The 22,356-nt window shown below is 33.2% G+C and overlaps 1 protein-coding gene and 1 long non-coding RNA gene across 3 annotated transcripts in view; both read left to right on the forward strand.

Annotated features, from left to right (window-relative positions):
* Positions 1 to 2,917, forward strand: part of Oatp30B (Organic anion transporting polypeptide 30B) — a 184,333-nt gene extending 181,416 nt beyond the window's left edge. For both annotated transcript variants that reach the window (XM_085946622.1, XM_085946623.1), the window contains one exon: positions 122 to 2,917. In XM_085946622.1, the coding sequence (XP_085802748.1) occupies positions 122 to 960 (839 nt within the window). In that variant the 3' untranslated portion in view covers positions 961 to 2,917. The remainder of the gene's footprint in view (positions 1 to 121) is intronic.
* Positions 2,918 to 17,484: 14,567 nt separating this feature from the next.
* The window catches only part of LOC147071987 (uncharacterized), a 129,736-nt gene continuing 124,864 nt past the window's right edge, over positions 17,485 to 22,356 (forward strand). Inside the window, exon 1 of the long non-coding RNA XR_015070648.1 lies at positions 17,485 to 17,610. This is a non-coding gene — a long non-coding RNA (uncharacterized LOC147071987). The remainder of the gene's footprint in view (positions 17,611 to 22,356) is intronic.

A 22,356-nucleotide genomic window follows, 5' to 3' on the forward strand; every position in this document is an offset into this window, starting at 1 on the left:
AATATCTTTTAGTAATTTGTGATTAATGAAGTGAAAGATGATTAAAAAATTAACACAAATAAAGAGTATTCTGTGCACTACCCATCTCAATATTTTATTTTAAAAAATTCTCTGATTTCAGTCTTTGAGGAAAAACCATGTGCTGAAAACATGAGTGGCTTTACTTCAGGACTGACTTCTGGGGGGAGCTCTAACATCGGCACTCCACTCGACGGCCAGTGCACTATTTTGCAGTCGGAATCATTCAGAGATCAACACGCCAAACCTCAAGGAAGACTTCAAAGGAATGATTCGCAATACTCTCAGGACTCACAACATTCTAGGACTGGAATGGGAAAAAACTCTAGAGTCCTTGTTGCATCTAAACATCTACGAAACGACTCAAAAACAATTCAACTGGAAACACGCCATCAACTTTCGCTAGACGAACAAGAAAAGTCGGAGATGAAGCACAGCCGGACGGATTCTCGTGATCTGAAACACTCTCGGTCCAACTCTAAGGACTATGCCGCTTTTCCACGATCGGCTTCCAAGGATTCCAACACTCACTCCAGGTCCGGCTCTAAAGATTTCAAAATTCATTCTCGGTCCAATTCCAGAGACATAAGCTTGGATCAAATAAAACACCTCGCCCTAAAGAGTGTTGAAAATTTGGATCTCGCATCTGTGGTGCACTCAAAATTTTTCGATGAAGAAGCTAAACAGCTCCTTGAGAATTCAAACATGGTCCTCAGACATAGAAGAACCAATTCCAAGGACCTTAAATCTGCCGATGCAGGTTTGAAAGGGCACAAGAGGACTTCGTCACAGCATATTGTTGTCGACGAACCCGAAACGGAAGTGAGAGAGTTGCTAGACTCTAAGCTTCCATCACCCGCTGCCCAACTCACTTTCCCCATTCCCAGTGTAAACTTTAATGATAAAACGTTATCACCTAGTTGTAGTGAGCAAAAGGCTTAATGCCAGTGTTCTCCTAGTGAAATTTTAATTTTTAAATGATAACATTTATATACGATGTGTTAAGTCATGTCGATTAAGAAATGTGAAAACTGTTAATGCATTTATGGTTTTGAATTCTTTTACTGTATGGCTCTAGTGTGATAGCATAATAATATATTTAATTACTAATTCATATTTTTAAATCAAAGTATATTCCAGTGGGCGATCTCGACTAGGAATGTGATTAAAAAGCAAATAAATTGTTATCCCAGTCGATGCGTCTGAGAGTTTTGTGATGACCGCTTGCGATCGTCTTCAATTGTTAAATTTAATATTAGTAGGGATATATGTCAATTGTCAATTGCGTAAATCTGTGCTGTGACACGTTTGAATTATCACTTTATTAGAATAATAGATACTACATACTTATGTTGTAAATACTTTATATATGTTTGACGTAAACTAATCATTTAAGATTATTATTTTAGTAACACGCGTCGAGAATCATGTAATTGTTTTTTACTACATTTTTAAATTTAACATTTATACAATTATTTATTGTATTCGTGTTTTGTATTATTTAACATTCCTCGTTGTTCGGAGCTGTTTGTAAAATTAACTTAACAACTAACAAAAAAATATATCATCTATTCTTGCACAAAATCTTTTTGGTTCACTGTACTTATAACTTGTGTGTCTTATCCAAACACGGCTCAACCGTAAAATACTGGTAATTTTACATATTTTATACCTAACAACGTGAAGAAGACATTTTATTTTAAGATAATTCAAAATATAAAATAGTTTTCAAATAATATGTTTAACCGTCATTATAAAATATTGTGACGTTGATGGAATAAATTGTTTTTATTCGAGTACCTTTACAGAAATATTGTAATTAGGTGGGACCATATCAAACTTGTATTCTTTTCTATTCTCATAAAAAGTTGCAACTATTTTTCACCTTTTCCTTTAAAGTATGTATTTAAAATATTATTTTTAGTACTTAGAAATGGTCATCTGTACAAGCAATATGAAATTCAATTATTCTTATGTGTAGTTTCTTCGCTCGTGAAGAAACTTTGAATTAATGCAACCACTGAACGAATCATATATGCTTTTAGAGTAAACGAAATTATACGCTAATTAAATATATTTCAATATCAAATTGCCTTACGAAGATTCACTTTGAATATTTTAGATGTAGGAATTCTAGTAAATTTGATGATCGATATATTTATTTCAAATGAAAATAATACTGGCTGTTTATTTATATAATGTAGATATTCTACAGTGACTAAATGCATTATTTTCATACTTCATAGAATATTTTATGAAAGCAGGATCATAAAGTAGATGCTTATTTCGAAAGTAATAGGATCATCACTAGGATTGATACTGTACCAGAAACACCTTCAATTATTAACGATGTAGAAGGTAAAGGTAGTCTGTACTTATCTGAATAATATTCTATGCTTGCAGTAAATTCCTACCTATATTTAAGACTAGATAAATAGTAATTCTTATTCTAGTAGTGATACAAATGCAACTTTTTAAAGTCTGGTGAAAATTGCACTTCAAACTAAATTAATCTCGGTGATTATTTTTGTAATTGGTTTCGCACATACTCTTATTGTATGTTTGGTTAAGAGAACCCTTCTGTAATAATGCTATTAACTCACTTTTAAGTAACATTAAAAAAACGTACAACACACCGCCTGCCAAATGTTTTACTTCATTCTATTCCGAATTTGCTTATGGAAACAACTTTTGTAACTCTTTTTGAAATTTGCGACTGTACAATCACATTTTCTCAAAAATGGTGCACATTCAGAGGCTATCAGTTGCTTGATTAAAAAAATATAATATCCAGACTCATGCCTATTTATGAACATGTTCTAGGGAAAAGTGTGCAATCAAAATGTATAATTTTATAATTATTATAGGCTTATACAAATTAAAAGCCGTGTAAAACTTGTTTACTGTGTTTTTTTTAATCCTGCCCCTATTGACAACTATAGCGGAATTCTACCCATTTCTGTGAAGTGGTGACCTAGAGTGCTTCCACAATTTTTCCTAATACCTCACTTGCAAATTCAGTTATTATTTTCGCCTTGAAAAAAAATAGACTGCGTCCCAGTCACAGAACAGACAAATAATATAGGAATGCAAAGACCAGTCGCCATAGTTGAAGCCAGTTTTGGTTAATTACTTAACCACAGTCAGACCATAAAATGCAAGAAAAACAAAGCCCACTAAGTGTGCTCAAATATTACTATTGAACACCTGTTTCGGTGATGTGACATAACTGTTTAAAATAACATTCAACATGTGTTTTAAGTTTATCCCATATTTTTCCACACTCAAGAATTATCCATTCTTACAGTTTCAAGAAGGAGACCCACTTCCCTTATTTGTGCTCCCTGTTTCCAACTCTACATTGCAATACCTACAACACTGGGTATAATGACATGTTCTATATGGACAGAGTATAAATAATACTTGACTCACTTTTCGAATTATTTTTCTATTATGATCGATGAACACACAAGGGATATGTGAACAGCCAATCCTATATTCCATACAGCCGTGCGAACACGACAGATAATAAATAAATAAATAGCACAAGCTCAAAATCGGCAAATAGCAGAAAACTGAACTATCTTCTTACTCAAATGAATAATAAAAGTAAATAAATTACCACAGTTATAGCTATTCACTCAACCTGTTAGGTCCTTGTTCTGGATGAGGCGCACATTGAAAAAGACAACATGCATTTTTATTTGCCCGGCATGGGGTCGATCGTGTGACCCAAGGCTTTATAAATGGCTGCTCTACCGACTCAGCCACCGTGAGTGCTTGCTTAGTGAATGAATGGAATAATTAATAATCAACAAGATTTAAGAATATAGCTGTAGTAACTTACGACGGAAAAAAATCAGGCCATGCTACCCTCGTATGTACGATTCGTATGTGCCCGCCACTATTCGACAGAGACAGAATTTTCACGCTAGCCTGATACACGCAGAAAATTCGAAGTGAACCAACGCCACGAACTGAGCCGATGAACGCCGAAGTACATGACAGTAGTCACGTGCTCGTACCGTCCCGATTGCTTCGGCGGTCATCGGCTCAGTTCGGGTTTTCGGCATGTACAAGTGATTTGCAAATAGCATTCCCCGCCTGGAACCGCGATGTTGTCATTGTGATTGCTGCCCCGTTAGGGTCGCGACAGTTAGCTAGGAGACATCTTCGTCTGACGAAATACGAATTAGGAGATTTGATTTTATGATGATTTTGATAAGAGATTTTTGCAGTTTACAGATATCGAGCCAATTGTTTCCTTCTGTATCAATCCTTTTACTTGCCAAATAAATGTAATGGAAATGGCCGCATGTATTGCAGATTTTGTTCAAGGTAAGACAGAAGAACTAGAGTTAGAAATTTTGGAGCTTAAGAATGATATTTTGCTTAAATCCTTAATATCAGAGGACTTTTGGAATACAGTGGACAGAGAAAAGTTCCCATTTTTGAAAAAAGCGGCATATAAAATTGAATCATTTTTCGGTTCGACATATTTATGCGAATCATTGTTTTCAAACATGAACTTAATAAAATCAAGATATAGATCTCGACTCACCGATGAGCATCTTTATGATTGTTTGCTAACCGGATTATCGTCATACTCTCCTAATTATGAGGCACTGGCCATTATATGCAATGCCAAAGATCACATTGACATATTGATATTCTATTTTTTTATAAAATGTTTACTTTGTATTTGTGTTTTTTGTTTACTTTGTTTACGTTTTGTAAATACATTTTTCTGTGTGTATGCAATTTGAATAATAGATTTATTATTTTAAAACATTTTTGTTTATTATTTCTTAATAAATTATGAATATAAGAAAATAAATTATGGGAAAATGAGAAGTTATGGAAGGAGTTTGTCGATTAAAAATAGGTGGTGCCCGCCACCCTACCGATATTTTAGAATGTGCTCTAGAGTACAAAAAGGTTGGGAACCCCTGCTCTACACTTAGGAGAGTCATCTAAACAAATAAAGGTTTTTTACTTACTAATACCACAAACATACTACAGCCGATGCATCTAGGAGGTATTGCTGACATCAAAGTGCATTATTTAAAAATCACTTATGCCCAAGCAATTGCGGGTACAAAGCAAGATCCTGTAGAGAATCTTGGAAAAATTATAACATTTTTCATGAAATACAGAATACCTTTATGTGAAAAACAGTCCAATCTAACAACGAAATCTACGTACGTCAGTGGTGGAGGGGTAGACATATTAAGCTGTTAAGATCCGACATAAATAGCGCACACTAAAGTTTGGGTCGAAATCCCGAAGGCCGAAATCCCGACTACCGAAATCCCGAAAAATAAAAAAATACAAACATCAATAATTTCCACAAAAAATGGGCCTTTGTCTCTCTTGCAGAAATTGCGCAATTATTGATGTTTGTATTTTCTTATTTTTCGGGATTTCGTCCGGCACCCGTCAGTCATAGGTACCTAGGTACGTATTTCTTTTCATTGAACTAATACTACTTGATAATGACGGTTAGTTTTAAAATTTCAATTAAACCCTATGTAAACCGAACCATAATATAAAACGCTGGACGGTCCTGAGAATCTTGTGGATGGCCAAATGTACCAATGGCCCCTTACTCAGTGAACTCCAGATTCTAGACCAGCGATACTCAACCTGCGGCCCTTTAAGCTTTTATGTGTGGCCCGAAACACATTTATTATCAGGAAATTCGTATATATTGAAATTCGTTTCGACACCCGAAGAGGATTGTCATTATAGTCCACATCAGATCTGGTATAAGAGTGTTGCTATTGCACACGATTAATTAAAAAAACACGCATGATTTTTAAAATCTTAAAAATGTTTTGTAAAAAAGGGGGGATTTCATGATTTTCTTCGTCACACCAGTAGTGATGCGGCCCGTGTTACTTTACAAATAAATGTATTTGGCCCGAAGAAAAAAAAGGTTGAGTATCATTGTTCTAGACAGACCAAAGAGATTGTGCCAACCACTTTGAGACAGGCTTTCCTCTGTTTGCCATTGCCGGACTATTAAATTTGTTTGTTATCTCATGTAAACAACAGAGAAAATAAAATGTCAGCTCGAAGATCGGAGGTGAGAAAGAGCTCCTTCTAGAAATTCAAGATGGACAAACGAAAATTAATAAAGAATACCTACCACAGGTATTGCGCTGTTATAAGCCAGGTCTACACTCGGGACTTTTCCATACGTCTCACGAATTGAACTCAGGGCATGCGTCGTCGGCCTTGAAATCGGTTTGAAAATGGCTGCCATTTTGTGATGAAAGTACTAACGCACTGCGATCTGACTGGCTTAGATTTCTGTTCAACAGCCCAGCAGCTTCGTATTTTTTCGGTAAGGTTCGGGTGGTTCGGCAGTTGCTTGTCAATAAATATATTTATTTGAGCCTTGATGAATAGTTGATCATATTGGATGCATGTTAGTATTGAAATATTAAGATTTTTTTGCAAAATGTCAACTGAAATGATGACAATGAATATTATTGAGGAGTATAGGGCACATTTCGCATTATGGGATATAACCCATAAAGACTATACGAACAAACTGAAGCGCAATGATGCCTACATATTATTATTGGCAGGAAAGTTTGGAATGTCAGTTTTAGGGGTAAAAAATTAAATAAAAAGTTTAAGGTCCTACTTTTCCAAGGAGTACCATAAAACGAAGGAAATGAAGAGTGGCGCTGGGGCTGACAACAAGCATGAACCCTCGTGGTTTGCATATGAGTCAATGTTGTTCGTACCAGACTCTGTTACACCACGAACAAAGGACTCCATAACCTCACCTACCTCTGTGATGACTGAAAATTCTGGGATAATAATAATTGAAGACATGAATAATGTAAGTCCAATTGATAATTTTAATAGATAGATACTGTATTATAATTTTTTAATGAAATCTGTGGATGGTATTTGGAATCCAGTTGGCTTGAAGTTGTCAACCATAGATGTACTAAATATATGGGATAGGTAAAAAAACGGCTTACTCATGCAACCGAATAAAGCATGCCGACAACTTACGAAAAAAGGTGACGCAATAAAAAAATGCAGGGCATCACGGAGGATTTACCTTGGCCCTTTGACCGTAGTTATAACGTACTCATATAATATAATAATGTTCAGCGAAGGAAGGTTTAAAATAACAACACTGTTAGGATTTTAGTATAATTATACTTGAAAGTTGGAAATTTATGAAAAGATTGGTAGGTTATTTAGGTACTTGCCTATAATGTCTTTCAAAAGTAATACAAGTAATAAAGTAATTATAATAATAGCAATAAAGTACTTAATTAAAGTAAATAAAATTATAAAAGGATATATCGTGACCGTACTGGCAGAAGTTGGTAGGTGACAAAATTGAGAAAAATGAGTTAAGTGTACAGCGAGATTTTTGGGTATCAAATCTTCGTCTGGAATAACTAAGTAGGTGAAATTTTTATTCCAGTTTGTCAAAAATAGCAATTTATTTTATCAGTAGTACATTAATGCAAATTATACATAAGCAATTGTTGGTAAAGTCACTTCCCGTTAAAAGCCACTCATAATATTCTTTACTATCAAGAAAATAGACTGGAAGAAGTTGGTAAGTGTGCACTTACTGATTTATGCCTGACAGCAATGTGTCGAACGTCAATCTTACGTATATGTCAGTTCGCTGTAATTGTCAGTAATTGGGCAGTCAACGTTAATAAATCTCTCCGTAAAAATGGATTACCATACAAAACCGAGAAAGGAAGAGATCATGAAATGCCAGGCAAATTGCATAAAGAAGTTAATTTTGATACATGTAGATTTCGATGCACAAATATACCTATTTTCTGGAAATGAGATTTGTCGATCATTTTGGTGTTTAGATTATTCAAGACAAAAGGATTACCTTAATAATATTAATGAAAATTCTTATGAGCACTTTGCACATTAGGGATGGACCTATAATAAATGCGTTCAAGGCAAAAAAAATCCTTAGGTCTAAATGGAAAACCTGACCAACGACGAAAACACACCCCATAAACAAAACCCCCGAAGAAACGGTCACTAGGGTTAAAAATCACATTTAAAAGTTTCCTGTGACTGAATCACATTATTGCCGGAAAACAACTAAACAACGAAAATATTTGGATGCGTCACTCTCTATTGCTAAAGTGTACGAGTTATAAATGTTGCTGAATATAAGGACGAGAAAGTTGTCTCTCCTCTCAAAACCTCTCGTTTTATAAACCAAAAAAAGATCTCTGCACTCTTTGTCAAATGTATCAAAATGCAATTGGTACAGAAAGAGCTTCTTTAGAGGTTGAATATCAATGTCATAAGCAGAGATAGGTGGAATGTAATGAAGCAAAAGAAATTGATAAAATGAATAAAAAAATCGATGCGAGACAGATCGTAATTTCATATCTGCTACATTTATTTTGACATGCAAAGTATTTTGCAAATTCCTTCTGATTCAATTTCCCAAATGTATTATTCAAGGAAAAATAATGTTTATAACTTGACCGACTACGAAGCTGTTTCACCAAACGATGCATATTGCATCTCTTGGACTAAATTGAATGGAAAAAGAGGAAGTGCTTTATTTTACTGGATTAAGCAGCTGCCTTCTGAAATTAACTACTTGAGATTATTCTATGATACATGCGGCGGATAGAAAAGAAATCAGAATATTGCAGCACTTCTCCTACATATCGTAACTACCACAGAAATATATACAATCGAGCAAATATTCCTAGAATCAGGTCATACACATATGGAGGTAGATTCTGTCCACAGCGCAATCGAACATAGAAAAAACATGTGTCTGGGTATTCCATGGTTGATTTGCTGAATATTTTCCGCTCTGTCCGTTCCACGAGAAATCGTAAATCTGCTCGCCCTCATAAGACAAAGCAGTTAGTTTTTCTGAAATTTTCGATTTTGCCGCATTACGCAAGGGTACAATTAGTAATAGAAAAATAGATGAGGATAGAAACACAGTTTATTGGCTAAAAATAAAATGTTTAAAATTTGAAAAATAATATAATAGTTCAATATTGATACGATCAAGGCCTGAACAAAAACGATGCATGAGTGCGAGTGAGAAAGTATTCGGCACCCTTATAATCTCTGCGACACGCGCTAGAGTAAGATAAAAGGTCTACATATTTTTGAGTCAGTTTCCAAAAGGATCGCTGGCAAATCGTGGTGAATCGCTTCACGTAGCATCGATAATCTGCGAGTTCGTGTTGCTAAATTTGCTATTTTTTGTGTTAAACATAAAGTCAGTGGTATATATTTTTAGTTAATTAAGTAGGAAAGGTGGTTCTGCGTGTTGTATTAAAATATGGTAGCCATACTGAAAAGCAAGAAGATGGTATTACGTTTCATAGGTAAGTTGATACATGTTCGTGACAATTTATTTGTATATTATTATTTATTTTAATATCAGTGACCTAGTGTTTCTTTAAAATAACTTAAATTATGGATATCTTTACCTAATGGTTGCATTTTGACCGCTTAAAAATACTATATAACGTAAAAAAATAGAAAATTATATTTTAATTTTGAGCGTCTAGTGCGAGCACTTTGGGCGAGCACTAGCGAAATGGTCTATGGTCTCGAACATTTGTAGGCGAATGCGTTCGCTCGCCCACAAACCAAACGCACGGCACGTAGCTTCGTTTAGCAATGCAACGGGTGGCGTCTAGATGTATCTATAGTCTATGGATACGATCATAATGGTGAATATAAAAAAATATTTACGAACATTACAAGAAGTAGAGCTGCAAGAAGTCTTGAATCTGGAAATAATTTTAACAAAAGTCTACTTCCTATATCGATTGCTAAGAAAAAGGATCTCGAACGACTTAGGAATGATTTCAACAGAACTGCATGGATGGTATAAAAGTTTACCGGTATCTAAAAACCAAGTGGACACACCTCCAGAAACGGAAACTGAAGATAACGAGGAAAATGTCGATTAGATTTTTATTACCTTAAGTCAATATTTTTGTGGTTTAATTTTTATAATAATTTTTTTAAGATTGATTGTGACTTTACAACATTTTTACTGTTTAAATAAATGTGCCATTGATTCTGTAACTTGTGAATTTTTTTTGTGAAAACATTGTTTCCATATCGAAAACCTTTTTATGTTTATTTATTTATTTCACATCCATTTATGTCGAATTTTATAATATTTTTACATGTTAATGTTGATATTTTATTATAATTTGATTTCATTTCATCTATCCACTGGTTATTTCTAATTCACATCTTAGTATCTATTCTTATACTTGCACTCATTCATTGAGAAGCAAAACTTTGTAAGTGCAACCTTTTAAATAAAAACCTACAAAATGAATATCATTTGTTCATTTATTTATACCAAACTTTATTTGTATCCGATTAGCATAAATCAATTTATATTTTGAAATTATAATGATCAACGAAACCGTATATATTGAAGCTAGAGGCTCTATCCTAAAAGTTCAAATTTTCATTTGCTGTTTTCTCAGAACTATCAATATGTTACTTACCAACTTCTGCCAGTACGGTGACGATATTATGTAATCATATTATATTACAAAAATAAAGTTTACAGAAAGATATACACTTTGAAAACACATGAAATTCTTGCAAATATCCCATCACTGTAATTAATTCAGCCTTAATTAAGTTTAACTTACATATTTGTAATTAGTTCGGGTTTAATTAGGTTATACTTAACAACTTTCCAATATTTCTGTTATGATAAATATTAAGGGGGGACATGCTCAGCGTAGGTCAAAATGGAGCTTTTGTTCTATTTTCAAAGCATGATCCTGGACATACCTTAAATGTTGTAGATAATCTATTTATATAATTTTGAAGCCTTATTATCCTTTATATATATTTATATATATGTCCAGGATCATGCTTTGAAAATAGAAAAAAAGCTCCATTTTGACCCACGCTGAGCACGTCCGCCCTTAAGAGAATTACTAAGTAATTTTCGAATTAATAACATCAACTAATCATTTAAAAATAAGAAACACGGATATATAAAAACATATTATAATTAGTACGTACATATCTATAGGTATATGGATTATAAATATCTGAACACAAACACGTGTCATAATCAATTAATATAGTAAACAAAATAAATATTATATAGAACGTTATTCACAATCTTAAAAAATCTTGTGTACTGGGATTCCACGAAGAATTAACAGAGAATAATATCAAAGTATCAACGCATACAATGATATACCAATACTCAAATATACGACAAAATCAAAATGTGTTTCTTATATTCAATTATAATATTAATAATCAATGCGTTCACTTAAATGCGGTCCTGAGCAATACATAGACGGCTGCTGTGTAATCAGAGAAATACGGAACGAATTTAATTACGACGTTATGCAGTCGAGATTATTTAAGATTATTATTTTAACATTTATATAAATTTAATTAAATATACTCATTTGTGATACGTCACGGCTTCTAAGTGTTTATTCTTTTCATTGCTGTCGTTTTTTACAATTTAACACACTACACACAACCATTTTTACTGATTATTACCTAGCTCAGGTGAAGCTTTCATGTTGACTTACCAATGCAAACTGAGCGTCAATGTGACGCACGTTGAAGTGCTACCATAACTTGATTACCAGCCTGCCTTACCATACTTTCATATAACCTCCTGTCCCTAGTTGTCAACTGACAAGTCAGGTTGAAATTCAATCTTCACGAATGATATTGAATGGTATTTAGCGGCCTTTCAGGACAGCGGAGTCAGGTTGGATTGGAGACCAAGCATTCCATGTTGAAATTCTTTTGAGGCGTAGCACGTAGCCAAGGCAGGTCCAACATAGCTTCGCCCTCAATATGAGAGGCTGCATGGTCCGGTGTCTTATCTCCTTTTTGATCTGGGCCCATTTGCTATAGCTCCAGCCGTTTCTATTAGCTATTTCTACACTACATTTGTTATAAATAACTCTACAAGTGTATGTTTTGACATGATATGGAACCGACAGTCGACATAAAATAGTGCATAAACTCATCCTGGATGTCCTTCGCAGCTCTTGATACATTCCGTGGAATGCTTTGAAGAGGCCTCATACCACTATCACTTGAAGTGACTTGTCTCCAAGATCCAGGAATTGTATCTCCTGTACTAGCATCTTCATTATCGAAGCATCCTGTGGGTGAATAATGTGTTCCCGAATCTGGTTGTAAATGTATAAAATTATGCAGATATACACACGCTAGCACAATATCAACAACAGTATTTTCAATTTTAATCTCTATAGGCTTCTGAAAGATCCTGAAAACGGATGAGAGTACCCCGAACGCATTTTCTACAATATTCCTTGCTCTTGAGAGCCTATAATTGAAAACTCTCTTCGGGGATCCTCGATTCAGATCAATTTTATAAGGCTTCATTATATGTTTTAATAATGGGAATGCATCATCTGCCACTAATGTGTAAGGGATTGGTATTGTGCGGCCAGGTAGTGGTTCATCTGGTGGCAAATCCAAATCATTGTTAATAAGTTTTTGACAAAATTCCGTATTTTTGAAGACGCAACCATCTGATATTCGTCCTTGGCAACCAACATTTACATATATAAAATTATAGTTGGCGTCTACAATTGCCATCAATACAATACTGTTAGTTCCCTTGTAATTATAGAATTCTGCCACCGTATTTTCTGGACGTTGTATTACTATATGTTTTCCATCTACTGCACCTATGCAGTGAGGAAAATTCCAACGTGTGTCAAACTCATTTGCAATTGCTTTCCATTGGTGTGTATCAGCCGGTAACTGGAAAAATAAAAAATGGCAAAAATTAACAATGTTGTCTTTTGTTACAGGATAATATCGAGGGTATACTGACAGAACGCATTATTTCAATTTTTGTTTTTTTTTCTGTTTTAAATGCCGAAATGTATACAATTTTACACTCTACGTCCTGGTAAAACGCACAAAGGCATAGGATATAATGGTGAGAAAATAGAAACATTATTAAATCATATTGTTATTTTTTTATTCTGATAGAAAGCATGATAATAACCTAATGCGTTCTGCGTATAAAAAATACAGGACTTGTAACATGTCGTATATTGTGTTTGCCATAAAGGTTAGTCTTTATAATGTCGAAAAAATGTTTTTAAATCATAAAAAAATCTACGTGGGAGAACGCTTTGAAAAAAAAATTAAAGTCCTTTTTGCGATTATCTCAGAACTTGTTTTAATGAGTTTAATGCTTTCTGTCAGTATACCCTAGATATTCACTCTACTCCTAGTCTAAGTACCCCTACTTCTAGAAATAGCGAAACCTCTGCTCATCCACTGAGAACAAAGAGAAATGTGAAGAGAAGGAGGGATGAAGACGAGAAGAAGGAAGAGGAGGCATTTCGTTTTCTCAAAGTTGCAGCGCAAGAATTATCAGCAAAAGATGATTTGACAATTTTTGGACAAATGGTAACAGCTCAATTAAGGAAGCTCAAGCAACGCAACCAAGCAATTGCCAAAAATGATACACAAAACCGGCTTTTTGAGATAGAAATCGACGAATTGAATAATCCTTCGTACAATGAAGACATTCGACTAGGCTCGACAGCTGATTCTCCATCTCCCATGCAAACTCCTCAGTCACCACAATTCATCCATCAATACCAGAATACCGAATATGCGCTTGAAAATTATGTTATATTTAATAATAAATAATTGTACCTATGCCAAATGTTATAAATTATATTTGACTCCTCAATACTACAACTACCTACCTAGATAATTTGATTTCACTGTTTCTGAAATAGCTGTTGAATATGATTCTACATTTTCCTTCTCTACAAAATGATAAAACTAGGTAAGTCAGAAGTAAATGGAAACTATATTAATTTTGTGATTGAAAGTGAGATAACTTTTAAACTGTAAATGCATTAACACATTGATCGCCAACTAGTTTTACACAAAATAGTTAAAAAATGATTATTTGTTTCTAAGGTATTATTTGATAGGTTATGAAAGAATATGTTTTTTTTTTTCATTTTGATGATTTTTTTACGTAAATATTGGTTTTTATGATGTGCCGGCCACATGTGTCCGTCGCGGCGCCAACAAGTTAATTTATTCTATTGCGCCGGGCCGGCCATTTCGCCGGTCACCTGTCCATATGTGTTGACGAGAGCATGGTGCCATTTCGCGGTCGAATTATATTTAGATTTAGATAGTATAATAAACAGAAATGGCACAAATACGGAATAAAAGTTTTCAAATTGGGTAGTATAATACCTGGATACACATAAACTGGAAATATACGTATACATACCTTATAATCGTTTTTGTAATTCTATTTTTTTATTATTTACATATTTTTTATAACTTACATTTTTATAATCTATTTCATTTTTATTTTTATATCAATAAAAACACATTTACAATTTAAAAGGAAAACTTTTTTTTTCATTATGTACATTCTTTACATTAGTGAACCTATATTTTGTGACTGGGAAGACATATTTTCAGGCTAAGTGGCAGTAATATACAGAAGGGCCATGCCGGTCACCGCGTATCGAAAAATGCACTGCGCGCGTGCCCGCCGGCGCTGTAGAACAACTCTAAGGTTGGTCTTCTTTGCCGGTCACCGGTGACCCCCATGGCGATCAACGTGTTAAATAATACACCCATCTACATTATTTTTCCATACAGTTGAACATTATTCAATTTTAGTACAATTTTCCATTTTTATTTTAAATAATAATTATAGCTATAGATAGATAGTTAATCAAGTAAAGTTTAAATTTCATTTTCCCAACAATGACCAAATCAGTGTTATCTAGTTGTAGTATTGAGATGTCGTATTATGTACCTACTTATAGTGATGATATCAATAAACTAATTACCTTGACGTAATCTTTCAAACATTCAATTATTGCTTTTAGCACCTCTGGAAGCATTGTCGAACTGCTTCGATACCTTAAACAAATACATCAGAGACATGAAGGAATCACCGTATACCGAAGGGTGATAGCCAACTTTATTTCGGGGGGTATCTGGGTATCGCCATCGCTTCCCTTAACTGAGTGTTTTGTTTTTCTATTTTTCCTTTAACTATTCCTAACAACATGTCAAAGTTTGCCTTCGACATCCGTGTGAAGTTTTGAAAAAGAACGTTTTCGTTTGTTTGTATTTCCCTCATTATTCTGAAATTCCTGGTTTTTTAAATAATCTTATCGACGTTTTTCTAGCTGTTTTTTTTATTTTTTGCAGTACTATGAATGCAGCACTGATCCCCGCTAGTATAACAGCATCAGTTACTTCCATTGTAACTTAACAGTAGTCAGTAATATTAAATTTAAATCTCTTCAATTGATGTATAGTATAATTCAAAAATAACTAACGTAAGTATAATTATTTTGACAGTTGACGTTAGGGCGGGCATAGACTATTTTATTTGCGAGGGTGAATATGCATACAAAAATATTTGTCATCCATGTAATACAAAGTACACCGATAGATGGCACTAAACTAGTTCCGTGACCAATTTTGCCGTTAGGACACACTCAGTTATGCTTATTTATTACAAATATGACTGTAATAATAAGTAAAAAAAAATATTAATATAATTAAGTATTTGTTATTGCAAATCTTACTGTTTGCTTTTAACTTTTTGCATTAGTTTCCCAAGTACGCTCGGTGGTAGCGCTGTATTACCGAGATGAATTTTGTTCATCACCTACGAATCTATTTCGGTGTATTATCTATGACTTAACGAAGTGAAAGCTGAACGAATGTAGACAGTAAAACGGATTCATCTCCTCGCACATGCACAAAACTTCTCGGTGTAAAACCAGAATTTAAAAGTTGAAGAGGAAGTCGGCGTTGAAGTTAATAAATGTGGACTTAGCTATAGGTCTGCATCCCATTCAATACCGAGAGGGATAAAGCTGTCAAGAAACCAAATCAAATACAAGACAATGAAGCAGAATACGGTTTTATCAAATTTATTTATTTATTTAATACAATCAGAACAATATGAAAAAAAAAAATAGTCGACTTGTATCACTCAGTAGCCATACAAATTTTATTGTGCTTGACAGGCTAGGGCTACCAGAAATTAGAACCATTATCCTTATATTTTTGGAGACATTGGATTTTCATCGACTTTGTTGTCTATGAAATCATATGTGTTTTTCAATAGTAGCTACACTTTAACGTTTGACATTTCAAAAGTTGCCAAGTAAGAAAATTATATACCCTAATAGGCTTTATATTTCAGAGAAACTAAAAAAATCTAGTTATTGGCTCAATTAGCAGTTTGAGTCGATTTTGATAATCTGTAGTGTATAATCATACTAAGGCAAGTATTATATAAAATAAGTGGTTATAATTATTTAAAAATTTGGCGTCGAAATCAAAAGTCTAAAAATATCGTAATTTATTACGCATTACAAAATTCTGCATTCATAATTTGTTTTTCCAAATACCTACTTACTAAATTTGTAGATAGGCACTCTAGGTAGGTACTGCATGTACCTACTATGTATTGGATTTTGTAAGAAAGAATAGGTATCTACCTAGGTACCTATTGGTTAAATAAAACAATGTTTGTATGACTTTTGTAAAATTAAAGAATGTTAACAAATTAATATGAATTTATTATTACACAGATATCCTATATCTTGTATTTATCTAAAGTAATTAATCGATATTACATAATATTGCACATTTCGTATTCATTGATGTAATATTTTTATTAATGTGATTTAATACCTACATATTGTAACGTTGAGGACAGCTTATCTTTGCAAGGGTGACAGAGCGAGAGTGTAGGTATTTTTAGGAGTGGTTCGGTGTATTTAAAAACAGAATCGTGTCTATATTATAGTCACAAGGTTTTAATACAGGGTTTAAAGGTTCTTTTTTATCGTATGGGGCCTCAAAATCAGTCAGTGCGTTAGGCCTCTATGTCACAACACAACTGTTAAAATTCATACAATTTAACTTCAGGTGACAGAATGAAAATAACACATATTTTGAGATTATTAATAATAATTATTAATGAACCATATTCTATTTTTAATCATCGTAGTTGCGATAAATTTTATATTCTTAATACAATACATTGGATGTTATAATATACTTAAAAGATTCTTGTACTTGTGGTGCTACATCCCTGGGTGGATCTTAACCGCAGATTCCTGTATCCTGCTCAGTTTTCCATAATGTCCTTCTTCTTCGTTGTTAACCCCAGCACTCACAAATATTTATCTTCTGGATACCTACTTAACACTTTATTTTTGACAAACGTTATAATATTATGAAGATCGAGCGGCATCATGATGGTGTCTAAAAATGACAAAGAAATCACTTAGAAAACTTTGATATAGATAGGTATCTCTCACAAAAGAATCATAATATCACACAAAAACCATATTTTCCCATAGTACTGGTAACCCTATATTCCAGCTGCCATATTTTAGTTTAATTTAGTTCCTCCGAAGCCACCTTGTAAGTTAAGTTGTGTGGTGCGTGGTTCGTGCTTTAGTTTTCGTTGACCCGCGGCTTTAACCGTAAAATTCATATTCAATGTGTATGGCTGTGGTGGTAAGTTAAAAATATTCCCAATCATATTTTTTATCATTAGAATCTCACCATTACATAAAATGCTGAAGTCTCACCTACATTACATATTGCATTACTAAACGAAGATTGCACGGGCAATCCTTTAATTTCTGGATAATACTTATTTTTCTGTTTTTGTTTTACTTTCATTTCGATGTGAAACCTATTAAAATGCTGTGGCTGTGCGTTATGTGTTACTTACATTAAATATATTTGCATCCGTGCAATCCTGTCACTCTTCATTAAATTGTGGCTTCATTCTTGAGTCATAAACGTCTGATAGTCAATTCTGTTGATCAGCCCATCCCTTTGTGAATTCACACGAATTTCTGTCAACAATGAGAGTTTTTGTTATTTTATTTTATCTAGGTACCTACATAGTTTTTCACAATACATTGTCATCTTTTGACCTTATAACCTGGATTCGATATTGAAAACAATACAGTTGACTGCTACCAAGCTGTCAACAGTATGTTGACTATTATATACGTATCTAGACGAGAAATTTTCATGTCTCTTAATAAAAATCAATTTATTCCAATGCACCAATTCATTTATGTTTCATTTCAACACCACGTACACTAGAGTGGGGTACGTTCAAAATTTTGGTTATGTTCCCACAACACAATAAGTAATTGTGCATTTTACTCTATATTATTATGGTGTGTATCACACCAGCTTCTGTAAGAAATACAAAGTTATAGATACTTATATAAATAATCCACATGATGACATGAATAACAACAATCCATGGATATAGTGAATTTTAAGAGCGTTGTATGTTACTCGACCAACGATTGATAATATTGTGTTTAACATTTCCTTCGAAGCCACGATAGATACTGATAACTCCATTGTTGCAAATGAAAATGATACAACTACTTGGAACCAATGATCAATGCCAGTACCTATGTGTATTTATTTTAATAGCCATCTATTGTGAATAGTCTAAAAAATAGTTAGCCACTGTGAATTATTATTTAATATGTATTATCATTTATACCTGCCTGTTAACAATGATAATGATTTTATTGTGATCATAATAATAGTGACATTTACTTCAATGCTTGTTTTATTTACTAATGAAATAGGTATGTACCTATAAGTATTTTGTGTTTATGATCCATCTACAACTTAGTCCACATACTCACCACTCACATCACGTTTACTGTATTTATATGATCTTATCATAATATGTAAAAAATATAATAAGTACATAATTTAATTTAATATGCCTACCTAACTACATCTATTACCTATTCTGAAGCAGTATAATAATGAGGAATTTTAGTTTCTCCGAATAAATAGTGCAATCATCATCAATTATTAATGTTTCATAATAAATAATTACTGTGCTAGTTTTTTTTTATCCAAAATAAGATTTCCAAAGCAAACCAAGTACCTACCTATAGTACAAGACTCAATTTGGAAAAGTGAAATAGGTATATAATATTAATTTAGTACCCATTAGAATCTAGCTGCTTTCCTATTGTCTGCAGCTGCAGTAAAAATTTACATATCTATTTTCTAGTCACAACACAACTGACGTTCAGTTGTGACAGCAATGTTTTTATAATTGATCCGACATGGATACATACTTATTTATTAATTATTCATAATATTCAATAAGAATTCACATGGAACTCATATCAACCATTATCTATATTTTTTTAAATTATTGTGCAATATCGTAGACGAAAATATTAAAACAATATAATGATTGCTGTATTTTTGATCTTGTTTTGTGTAGAAATCGCCTGAAAAGATGATTCCATTGCTTCTTAGTTCGTAGTAAACATGCCGTGAAATTATATGAATAATATATCTTATCTTCATTTGAAATACTCTTGTAAGCTTTATTGTGATAACACGCAAATAAAATAAGTTGTTTACGCAGATGCTGACAAACGATCCTGAATGCATTACAAATGATATAGAGTTTTATGCCTAGAAAAGAACTTGACGGAAAGTTTGATAAACAATTTTCAAGTCTAGACTTCAGACATTCCCCACCCAATCGCCTTTAGAAGTAGGTACAACTACTGTCTACCTACCCCTGAATAGAACTTCAGCATCACTCGCTTTGTACAGAATTATATTTATTCGCATTGCTTTGCTTAATAAAACTCTGATTTATTGATTAAGGCAGGATTAGAAGACGGCTGACGAGCAAATCAAATTATTCGCAGTACAATATACCTATGCGAAAGAATTAATTAATTCACGATCCGAGTAATATACCTAATACATTATGAAATCCATTAGCTATCTAGTTATACTATGAATCATTTAACTGCCATACCATATCCTATTCGAATGGTCAGTCCGGTATTTTGTACTAATAATCTTGTAAGTTATACCATTATTTATAATGGCAAATCTTGAGCGTCATTAATGAATTTTAAGCAAATATATTCACACATTGTATAATAATTATTATATATGTATTTATCCCTCCAATATTTTATTAATTTGACATTGTCATGTAACCTTTTTATCCCCCCACGTAAACTATCTTGTCAGTCTTTTTATCCTTTTGTTTCTACGTATCTTCGTTATATCATTGTTTTATGCATTATGTATTGTTGACTTCTATCCAAAAATACATTATTTTTGCATTCAGTAATAGATTTATTTATTTATTATGATTTCTCTATTGAATTTATTCTAATTAATCGTTATGTACATAAGTACAAAAACTTTAGCTAAGCAGGTAGGTACATAATATTATTCATTTTCAGTTGACGCTCATACACCTGCAATTGATTTGTTAATCTGTGCTTTTGTTGACCACCAAATTCTCTGTTTTCGTTTATTTTGTTCTAATTCTCAATAATGATTGCTATTGATCCAAAATATAGAGTACCGGTAGTGAATCAATCGGTTGTAGGGGGCGAGTTCTCCGGAGTGCAGAGACCTCTTCCACATTCACGACTCGCGAGCTGCACAATCTTGTGAGTTGCGCCTACAAAAGTCGCGAGTAGTGGCATACGACTAGGCAAGGCTAACCCGACACCGAAAAAGGGCGCACCGAGTCTGTTCAACCCAGCGCTCATTGCTCGACAACATTGTTTTAATCAATATTCAATATTATATTTATTATCTACATCTAAAACGAAGCAATAATAAACGATGCTACATTAACGGTCGCTAAATAAAATCAACCGAAAATTATATTTATTTACAGTCATTGCGTACGGAAGATGCACGAGTTTATTGAAAAATGTATTTACTCGAATTAGAATATAACTTTTTTAGACTGTGAGTTATGTTCTTGGCAGTGAATTTTTCGTCAACCAACAATTTGACTGTCAAAAATCAATTAGTATTTAGGTAGGTAGGTATTGTTTATGTTGATACCTACCTATTATATAGCAACTCGTTGGATTATGACGAGTAGTGATTCAAGTTTAATATGTATATTATGTTAAATTGGTAACGATTCATATTATCCAATCACAAAAAATTCCTGCATAAAATTCGACAGTTTTCAGATATCAAAATTGTTTAAATTTGCGTAATTTAGCAACTTATTCTCTTAACTTTTTCTTTCAAATACAAGTAAATCTTGATTTCTCTATCGTACACGTTTATTTAAATTTATAATGTATTCACATGTGTGTTAAACTTGATCGTAGACATGAATTCTTTTATTATATGTATTTTGTATATACATTTAGTCTTCATGCTTACATACATGACATTCTAGATTTTTCACCAATCATAGCGCAACAGCCTGGAGTGGGCACTGAAACCCTCTAGTTTCCCTTGCAATTCCGATCTACTTTCCGCTATCATTCTGTCGATTGTTTTTGTATTCTTGACTATGCCATTCGACCATGTGAATTCTCGTCAGGTCAGGGTTTTACGCCAAACACTTTCCTAGCTAGTCAGTACCTACATACCAACATATTTTTATTAGAATATTTTGATGTTTTGGATTATAATTTATATTTATCAAATTCTTCATGGACGGTGGTAACACCAAACATTCGTTATATGAGAACTCACATCAACAGTGTTTCTACGTTTATATTTTATGTATAAAATATATAATCGATAATTTTGTAATATATAGGTATATCATTGTTTTAAGGCTTCGTAATATTATATACTTCAATCAATAGCGTTCCTTTGGAATCCGTTGGATCCTTCAAGTAACCAGCATATTTTATTACGCGTGGCACATTTCAGTATCAAATCTGAATGGTGACTCTGTCTCCAAAATATTTTAAGATTAAGCCAATTAGTATAAACGAAAAACAAGCAGCTAAAATAATTGGTCGGTTGATTTTCCTCGACTATCGGTATTCCCAATTCGTCTCATGTGCGGATATCATTAACTTTTATTGTTCAATGTAATCTTGTGGAAATACGGGAACATAATATATATAAATATTTTTTTGTATTCATATAAATATAAGTATAAGTTTCTATGTCTTAACTTGTACTTAACACCAAAATTTTATACTATGACCACATAACAGATTAACACTTATAATTCCGATAGGCGTACACTACGTTTTGACGCAGGGTTTTGAATGTGTGTCCTACGAAAATGAACCACACATAGACGTGCAATAGTGTATGTTGCAACCTTCAAATACACCAATATTGAATGAGCGTCAGTGCATAACCCGAGAGCAGTTATCATAACGAAGGACAATCTTAGAATAACGTATTCTTGACACGTGTTTAAGTTTATCCCATATTCTTGCACACTCGAGA

The sequence above is a fragment of the Rhyacophila brunnea genome, unplaced genomic scaffold, assembly GCF_057557595.1.
Source record: "Rhyacophila brunnea isolate RB1 unplaced genomic scaffold, BYU_Rbru_1.0 scaffold_2, whole genome shotgun sequence".
NCBI classification, from domain to species: domain Eukaryota; kingdom Metazoa; phylum Arthropoda; class Insecta; order Trichoptera; family Rhyacophilidae; genus Rhyacophila; species Rhyacophila brunnea.